The sequence below is a fragment of the Melitaea cinxia genome, chromosome Z (assembly GCF_905220565.1).
Source record: "Melitaea cinxia chromosome Z, ilMelCinx1.1, whole genome shotgun sequence".
Classification (NCBI taxonomy): Eukaryota; Metazoa; Arthropoda; class Insecta; order Lepidoptera; family Nymphalidae; genus Melitaea; species Melitaea cinxia.
Genome location: NC_059424.1, coordinates 145,617 through 156,185, shown reverse-complemented (window position 1 = coordinate 156,185; position 10,569 = coordinate 145,617). Strand labels below are relative to the sequence as shown.

General features: G+C 35.1%; 1 protein-coding gene across 1 annotated transcript; it reads left to right on the top strand.

Annotated features, from left to right (window-relative positions):
- Window positions 1-3,349: 3,349 nt before the first annotated feature.
- On the top strand, window positions 3,350-9,460 carry LOC123668974 (protein ABHD13). Its single transcript, XM_045602659.1, has 5 exons — window positions 3,350-3,482; window positions 5,409-5,637; window positions 5,709-5,902; window positions 5,979-6,139; window positions 8,948-9,460. Exons 1-5 carry the CDS (start codon window positions 3,350-3,352, stop codon window positions 9,212-9,214), a joined length of 984 nt encoding a protein of 327 aa, XP_045458615.1. The 3' UTR covers window positions 9,215-9,460.
- The last annotated feature ends 1,109 nt before the right edge of the window (window positions 9,461-10,569 follow it).

Here is a 10,569-nt window from a genome sequence, read left to right as displayed (position 1 = left end):
TCACAAGGAGATGGGTCTGTAATGAAGTATCACGTGATCTTATTTTTCGTTGAAAGCGTAATTTAATATAAGAAACTCTTGTAACCTTAATGTTTGTCTTGATATTTGTATCACGAAGCTTAATTTTCCAACATTAAATCAGATTATACCTATAGTTACAGATAGTATTCTGGAAATTTCAATATAATTTTTAACAAAAAAATAATACACGTGATTTTAGGGTATGGGGGGAGGTGTCTGGAACTTCGCCACATACCACCAAGGGGGGAAAGGGGAAACATCACGTGATCAATGAACGACGCCTAAGCGAAGATATGTTAAGTAATCAATCGTCAATCACAATCGGACGTACTAGTTGCGTTTGAATATTTAAAATGTTATAAATATTTCAATAAATCAATGCAATAGTGCTTTAAAACGTAGTGATTACGTTCGCTGTATTATTTACTAATCGTAGCGATTATACTCGAATAGTTTAAGAGGCGGTAGACGTGCACTTGCGCGCACGCGTGTACTTCGGTATCGCTTGGAGGTGACGGTATAAATATTTCTTAATTTTAATGTTATTTATTTAGTAAGTAATGGTGCCGCGGAACTACACGCGATTGCTTTTATTAACGCATTTGAAACGGATTCCTCGTTGTTTCTCTGCGCGTCGCCCGACGAGTGTGTAGGTATCGTCTCACAGGAATGCCCCGCCGCCGACGGCCCGGGCTCCACATATCACTTCGTATTTTTATACCGTTTGTATTTTATCGGTTACCAATATACACAAGCTGTTCGACGCTATTTTGTAACGTTGTTTACTGTTACGGTTTCTTAGTGAATTTTACTGAATATACTGTAGTTAAACTAAACGTCCTGTATATAAGTATATACACACCGCGGCTCACTCGCGAGCTCCTACGAGTACAAATATGTTCCGCGACCGACGCAGCTTAGAACGGTTTACAGTGTATCTTGTTATCGTTATATTGTACACGTCATTTGTAAATGTTATTTTCGCTGCGTGAGACTATACGAGATGTACAAAACTGAATATTTCTGTGGCCTTATATTATCGTAGGTATCTACACGGATATATATATAGAAGTAGGACGAATTTGAGAGAAATAACTGAATTTTAGAAATTTGTATCCTTGATCGATTTATTCTTATAATATATCCAATGCAATATTATTGAATCGAATCAATTTGTTACACTTTTATAACTGTTTATTGTAAATAAAATGAATAATAAATAAACTAAGTCTTACCACAACCGTACCTTGTTTTATTTGGACTTCATTTACTCAAAGTTAAATGTCTAACGATATGGTGATGATTTGAGCCCTAACAATATTTGGGTACACGGCTTGTAATAAGAAAGCATATTGATGTATCGACATGTACGTTATGTGTTTAATTCGTATTCAATTGACGCAAAAAATAAAACCATAACAACTCAGTCCTTAGATCTTATATGTTTTGTTGAATAAAACACTTGGTACTTCCCCTTAGTTTGTAATGTACCTAATGATTAGATCTCATTTTTTTTAATTGGTCGATGTTTTGCTTCATTGACTTTTTTATTTTTGTTGAATTTTTTGTAAATGCATTTTTTTTCGACGTTCGTTAAGTGTGTGTTGTCGCCTTATGACGAATTAAATATTTTCATTACATTTCACGCAGCATTACATCCACTGCATACCACACTAAGATGAGAGTGTCAATGTGTGTGTGTTTTAGTTGACTAACAGTATTTGTCCCCTGTGACTCGTGCACTCCATTCCATGTAGTCTGATTTTCGATTCGCGCTTCAGCTTGTAATATCCCATTGCTAGGCATATTCCATATTTTCCCCAGGTAGGAGAACGAACAGACCTTAATCCACCATGCTGCTCCACGGCGGGTTGGCGGATATATTCATACTATGAGTAACGATCGCAATCAGGTGTGCATGATAACAACCGGGACCGACAGCTTAACGTGCCTCTAGGCACGGCGGGGAGACCCCCAAGCACTAACAACCAGACCGTAAATAAATTTTTGTGTGAACATAAATATCCATTCCGACCGGGAATCGAATCCACGACCGTCGGTATTCAAGTGCCACCGACACGGTAACGCACCATCACACCAGAGCGGTCATCGTGGTCTATTGTTGATGGACCACGAAGAGTGCGAGAGTGAACAGTGAACTCATATGGATTTATGCTCATAGTCACTAAGCTGGCTAACCGGGTTAATGACCATAGGACTGGCACCGAAGTAGTGTCTGCCCATATCAGTTCTGTGTATTTAAAAACCAGCAGTTCGATAGTTATTCTGCATTCGTCGGCTTATGCAGTTCCAAGATGATAGTGAAACTTTCATATCTTTCAGTCATCTCTTACGACAGTCTCAGAAAAGACGGCGTAGCTATATTCTATCCAGTTAATTATTATTAATATTTATCTAAATATTATGTATCACGGTCGATAAATGCAGATCAAATAATTATATACAAGTGGGTAAACGTCCTTAGTGTGCAGCCAGGCATTGATACTAGTATAGTGGACTTTGGATAAAAAACCATGCTTAGGTCCGTTTTTGTCTTGATTTTTTTTAATTATTACCTTAACTTTTAGCTCGCACCAATCTAATATTTATTACTTCTAACGAAATAAGAAAAACAATAAAGATAAGGAAATAAATTCATAAACAAAAATAAATTTATTTTTTGTTATATCTTACAAATTATTACCTATTTAAAGCGATTTTTTTTCTTTTTTTTTTTATATAACAAGAACTATATACCTAAATATTTACAGATATATATTACAGAGAGTTTTGGTACAAATCATATCCGCGTGGAATGGTACCAAGAATGCTGGCAGCATTTCCTCGTTGACTCGCTAACGATATTAACTCTAATATATTTGTAGCTCATGGAAAAATAGTCAGATCTTTTGTAATTTTCATATATTTAAAATATATTTTTTCTTGCAACGTATAATTTAGTAAGCTATTTATTATCAATTTATAGGGTCTTCTTCGTGTAAGCATATAAATCTAAAGTTCTAAACAGACACTTAAATAATAAAATGTCACATATTTGTCATTTTCCGACTTGTCAATTTGCCTATCTATTGCCTTACAAATATAACCTTTCAATAAACAAGTATTTTTAATGTTTGGTTTTACAATCTATTAAAAGAATAAATTATTTTTAAGGGATAGAAATCTGCAGTTGTTTCGTCCAATTTAATAGTTATTTTTGTATACACGTACAATAAATCAAATTATTAAAGAAATGTTTGAGTAATTGTGATTAAAAAGTTCATATCAAGAAGATGATATTTTGTAGAATTTTTAAAAGATTTAGATAATGTATCACATTCTCCGAGTGTTATTGTACAGGTTATGGGTTGTTTCTACATTCACTTTGTTCTCTAGTGCTGTTATATTCTGGTTTTATGGGTTTTTTCTAGGACTCACTGTATTCAGTTTCGGAATATCAGGTAAGCACTACTTATTACCGTTTTCTGTTTACAAGTATTATCGTATCTAAAATATAACGGGTAAGTTATTTATGTTGATAAAACTCATATTTTCTGACTGTCTTAGTCTAAAAATTATTCCAATCGCTATTAAATCATTTTGGAAGCTAACTTATTAAATAAGAGATAACATTACTTTTATATATCACTAGCTGGTACCCGCGACGTTGTCTGCGCAGGATTAGTAAGTACTTCGAGTAGCTTAATATCTTCTCAATATCTATCTTTAAACCAAAATTCATCAAAATTGGTTCTGCAATATCATGCATAAATATTAACTTGTTACTACCAAATGTGCATTAGAAATATATTATGAATTTTTATTGCATTTATGGTTCACTGTTTTTGCGATACTCGCTTACTCATAAAAAAAGATTTATGCTGTTGCAGACTTTTTTTGTAGGACTAATTACAATAAACATTTCTCTTATACGTTATATACATAAAATATACCTCTAAATATGAATCGGGTTGAACTAAACATTTTTACTAACCAGTGTTATTTTTATGTACATAACATAAGTGTGCTACTTCATTTGCTGGAGATAGGTGTTCAGTTTAAAGTCAACTGAATTTTATCAAAATTGAATTTTATAATTTTATATAAGATTTTATATAATATATACATATTATGCAATAACAAACTCGTATCTATAAATGCCATAGTTTATAAAAGCTTATTATTCGGCACATGCTTACATAAATGATAAAAAGATGTGTGGATTTAGTGATGCTGTATTTCATGCATGATGTCACCAATTTTGTAAATGTGTAGTTTCTTTCCATTGGATGTGGAATAACATTCCGAATCGGTTTTATCTTCACTTGTAATGATAATTAAAATTATTTATTATTTATTATATTAAATTTTTATTATTTTTGAGGCCTTTTTGAATTAAGTTATTTTGATTTTGCTTGCAATACGCTTGTTTACTCCTAATTTAAAACAAAAAAAGTTTAATGAAGTATGACATAAAAGCAAAGAGTGTGTGACTTATGTAATAAAAATCTATATTTTAAACAATTTTTTAAACTTTATATTTTACGTGCAAAATTATTTACAACTGTTTTAACATCATACGAGTATACCTACAAAAACAAAATGTAATCACACCAGCATGACTGTCCAAAAACAAGTATTCAAAAAAGATAACCATCAAACAGTTTAAATCACAGTTTTCTACACAGGTCTTGCAGCAACAGTAGTAGGGGTACGTCGGCTTAATGGTTGCTCTTTTCTTTTCAATTGACGGCCGCCAGAGGCATTTATTTGATGAGTGTGCTGTGCAACAAAGACAGAAATGCATTTGTGTCTCTTTTTCTATCTATATTCAAATGTGTTTCACATGTGTTTGTTATATAATAAGCACAATAGATATAATATATATATATAATAAGCACAACACAAGTTGTTTTATTGTGGAAACTTATGATTTGCTTGCATTTATGTTTTAAAATATAAACAATGCACACGGCACCTATCGATAGGAGTGACGTACAATAGCGTTAATACCAAAGAAAGTTATGACACGATTGTACGAGTTTCTCACCATTGAAATTGGGTTCTGTTGCAAGACCTGTATATAAGGCTGTTGATTAAATACTTGTTTTTTGTAAATTTATGTATTTGTAGATGTCCAATAGATGCTGCAGATTGGAGTGATATTTTTAGTCAAAAATATGTAGTCAAATTTTTGGGACATTTTGCAATTTTTTACAAACATCTAACATGATAATTAATATAATATTAATCAGATAGGTTGATGACTATGTCCTTCTACATGGGGTAAGAGGCTTATGCCCAGCAGTGGGATATTAGAGGCTGCAACAGCAGTAGATGTAAGTTCATATAAAAATATTATAAAAGCATTGTGCTAATTTCTCCAGGAATACTGTACAATGCCCAGGATCTTCTACTGTACTACCCCAATGATCCGCCGGACTCGAGAGTGTTCGTTCTTCAGCCCAGTAACTTTAAGCTACCATATGAAAGTATTAAGATAAAGAGTAAGGATGGGTTTAAAATACACATGTTTCTAATAAAGCAATCTACAAATAGTAATCACAGACCAACCATGATATTCTTTCATGGGAACGCTGGAAACATGGGTCAGAGGTCAGTACTTGTTTGGAGCGACCGCTTAGCCGCACCTAGTAGAGCTTGTCTAATCAATATCACTGTTTCAGGTTGTCAAATGTTTCCGGGTTTTATCACAAGCTAAACATTAATATACTGTTAGTGGAGTATAGAGGGTACGGGCTGTCTGAAGGTTCGCCATCAGAGCAGGGCCTGTACATGGACGCGCAGGCTGCTTTTGATTACATCATGGAACGAAACGATATTGACAGAACTCAAATTATACTCTTTGGCAGATCTCTTGGTCGGTGTCTATTAGATTCAGGTCCTTCTTTACAAAACCGATTCGCATACTAAATATTTTTTTTATACTGTCGCAGGGGGCGCCGTAGCAATAGATTTGGCGTCACGCTTAGAGTATAAAAATAAAGTTTGGGTCTTGATAGTCGAAAATACTTTTACGAGCATACCGGACATGGCGAAGATACTACTCAAGTGGAGCTGCTTAAATTGGTTGCCGATGTTCTGTCACAAAAACAAGGTGAGTCGAGTGGGGAGCGTCGTTTTACCTTACGTGGTAAACTCGCAGACGAGTTTCGTCAGCGAGTGTGTCGTTTTTTTAACCGACTTCCAAAAAAGGAGGAGGTTCTTAATTCGACTGTTTTTTTTTATGTTTTTTTTTAACCGACTTCCAAAAAAGGAGGAGGTTCTCAATTCGACTGTATTTTTTTTTTTTTTTTTTTTTTTTTTTTATGTATGTTACATCAGAACTTTTGACCAGGTAGACCGATTTCGACAAATTTTGTTTTAATCGAAAGGTGGTGTGTGCCGATTGGTCCCATTTAAATTTATTTGAGATCTAACAACTACTTTTCGAATTATATCTAATAATGCGTTTTTTGTCGACCTACGTTGTATTATACCACATAACTTTCTACTGGGTGTACCGATTTTGATAATTCTTTTTTTGTTGGAAAGGGGATATCCCTAGTTTGGTACCATGATAAGGAAACCAGGATCTGATGATGGGATCCCAGAGAAATCGAGAGAAACTCTTGAAAATCCGCAATAACTTTTTACTGGGTGTATCGATTTTGATAATTTTTACTTTAATCGAAAGCTGATGTTTATCATGTGGTCACATATAAATTTTATCGAGATCTGATAACTACTTTTTGATTAATCTTTGATAACGCGTATTTACTTGACATTATTTTCGTCACCTTACGTTGTATTATACCTCATAACTTTTTACTGGGTGCACCGATTTTGACGTTTTTTATATAAATTAAAAGCTACTATTCGTCACGTGGTCCCATTCAAATTTAATTGAGATTTGATTCGTAATTTGTGAGTTATATCTAATATTGCGTATTTACTTGACGGTTTTTTCGTCACCCTACGTTGTATTATACGTTATATCTTTTTACTGGGTGCACTGATTTTGATCTTTTTTGTATAAATCAAAAGCTAATACTTGTCATGTCGTCCGTTTTAAATATGATTGAGATATAATGAGCAATTTTTGAGTAATCTTTGATGTCACGTATTTACATGACGATGTTAAGACGACTGTGGTCATGTTCAATACTTTGCCACAACGCCATCTATCAAAATGTAATGAAATTACTTCGTTCACTATCGATCAAATTACAATATTCCACTAGAGTAGAGAGTAGCAGTTTATTCGTTATAAATATATTTGAGCTTTTAATTTTTGAGTTATCGCTAATACTGGGTATTTACTTGGCTATTTTACGTCGACTAACGTTATATTAACCTCATTACTATTTTACTGGGTGGACCGATATCGATGATTCTTTTTTTAATCGATAGGTGGTGCTTGTCATGTGGTCCCATTTAAATATAATTGAGATTTGACTCGAACTTTTTGAGCTATATCTGATATGGCGTATTTACTTGACTGTTTTTGGAGTTTTCTCCTTAAGAATCGATTTTCATTTAAGGCCCCGGAATGAAAAAATTGAACAGTAAAATCTACTGAACGAATGACCTTGTTAGAGATGGCGTTCAGACGTTTTCTAATAACGCAATTAGGTTCCGATAGATGGCGTTATTGCATTCATTTATTTACAATTTGATATAGTAATAATATATTTCTTAGACTAGTAAGCCTTTTTGTGCCTATTTAGACAGTTGATCTGAAGGGGTAAACTCCAGTCGTGCATCGGAGCTGTGTGAAAACATGAACATTACATATTTTTAATAAAAAAGACATAAACCGTAATTCAATATAAATCCGCTTCAACTAAAAAACCCGCCGTAATAAGCTTCGCGCGAATCGACGACGGGCCTTTTATGAAATTTCTGCCTACAATCGCTAACAAAATGTTAGAAATAACAGTAGAACATTATATAATTCTACAATTTTATAATGTCGCGTTATATGGAATACGAACAAAGTATTACTATTTTTTCGTCGATCTACGTTGTATTACTCTTCGATGTAATTGAAGTCGGTTTTTTTTTCGTTTGCGAGCAAACACAATTATTTATGTATGTTACATCAGAACTTTTGACCGGGTGGACCGATTTCGACAAATTTTGTTTTAATCGAAAGATGGTGTGTGTCAATTAGTCCCATTTAAATTTATTTGAGATCTAACAACTACTTTTCGAGTTATATCTAATAATGAGTTTTAACTTGACGCTTTTTTCGTCGACCTACGTTGTATTATACCGCATAACGTTCTACTAGATGTACCGATTTTGATAATTCTTTTTTTGTTGGAAAGAGGATATCCCAAGTTTGGTACCGTGATAAGGAAACCAGGATCTGATGATGGGATCACAGAGAAATCGAGGGAAACTTTTGAAAACCCGAAAAATACTGGGTATACCGATTTTAATAATTTTTATTTTAATCGAAAGCTGATGTTTGTCATGTAAATTTAATGATAAATATAAGATGTTTCACATTTAAATTTTATTGAGATCTGATAACTACTTTTTGAGTAATCTTCGATAACGCGTAGTTACTTGACTATGTTTTCGTCGATCCACGTTGTGTTACTCGTCGATGTAATTGAAGTCGGTTTTTTTTTCGTTTACGAGCAAACACAATTATATTCGACCAGGTCGGCAAATAACCGTACGGTTCACATGATAGTAAGCGATTACCGTGGCTTATAGACGCCTATAACACTAGAAACATCGCAAGTGCATTGCCGATCACCACTGCTATCCCCCAACCCTCCCCAGGAGCTCTGGCTACCCCACTGACCACAGGAACACAACATTACTCGGGAGCAATAATGTTTAGCTGTGATCTTCTAGTCCGAGGGATATAGCCTGCTATGCGCCGCCTCAATAAAAGTCGCGTTCGTAGTTCCAGTCGCTGAGTAAGGTGGGTCATGTGTCGTGCGCCACGCTGGTGGTGGTGGGCGCGTGCGACGCGCTGGTGCCGCCGCGCATGGGTCGCGAGCTGCTGCAGCGCTGTGGCGCACCGCTCAAGCGGCTGGCCGTGCTGTCGGGCGGCGGGCACGACGACACGTGGACGCGCCCCGACTACTATCCAGCGCTGCAGCGCTTCCTGCTGGATGTACCGCCGCTACCGCGCGACGCGCTGGTGCCCGCGTCCGTGCATACCGTGTAAGGAGTCGTCCATTAATCACGTGACGCTTGAAGGAATGGGGGGGGGGGGGGGGGTTAGGAAATCATTACGAAATATCAAGAGAGGGTTATATTGTGCTATGCTAATATCACGTGTGTTTATTTTTCGTTGACCTAACAACCAGCCTGGTGATGTTTGGCTAGAAATTTGTATCGCTATGTTCAATTTTGCAAAATTTAATCAGATTATGGGTATCTGTATTTAAAGATATAAATAAATAATAAATAAATATTTACACAATACACACACGGTCGTCTGTCCCTAAAGTAAGCAACTTAATGCTTGTGTTATAGGTTACAGCCGACTGGTATATAGCTACATATTTTTTTTTTCGATAAACATACTTATAAATAATACATATATAAATATATAAATAAATATTTATATTACACCCACAGTACATTATTTATATGATACTCAAAAAAAAAAATACACGTGATTTTTGGCTGTGGAAGGGAGGATACTCTAAAACCTTGCCAAATATCACCAAGGGGGTTTAAAATGTTGTTAAAAACATCACGTGGTTTAATGGACAACCCCTAACACACCCGTGCGCGAGCGCGGCTCCCGTAGATAGGTCAATTCTCGAGAGATAATATTTTTTTATTTCTATGCACAAAGCATTCCGACTAATGTTAGTATTTGTAGCACAAAGTGGAACCGGAGTCTTTACGCGGTGAACTAACCTGCAGTAAAGATTCCTGTGATCTTTCCCAGTACAGCGGCTAATGAATAATATATTTTATGTAAACACATTCGTATTGTTCGACAGACATCGACGTTCTAATTCAGAGTTAGTTAGATGAATTAAGATTATCAGGATGTTATGGGGCAAACGTTTCAAGTGAGCGTACACGGCCATATCCGGGACGGATACAGAACACTAGTTATAGGGATCTTGTCACAGATTTTGTTATAACAACTTAAACTTCACAGAATGTCCTTCTTTAAGTAAGTGACAGTTACATCCCTGTGGAAAAACTCCGATATAAAATGTTAAGTTCCATTGGGGATCCTGATAGATCTATCTGGATCGAAAAATGCCCAGATCAAAATTGTATTTTAACGTATCAATTATGAATAAAGTATTTGGAATCCCTGTTTCAAACACAATGGTTTACAATAACTTGCCATCGCTCATTGTTTTTTATTTGGATTGATCTGGAACTTCCAGCAGGGATGGTTCTATTCATTGTGTGTTATCCGCTACATTTAGGAACTAGTTCCTTTGTTAGTCTTTAAGATACACAACACCTTCCCGGCTAAGATAATTAGGTATTTATTTTGTTCAAATATGCTATGATGCTGTTCTCATTATCAAAACCGACTTCGAGAAT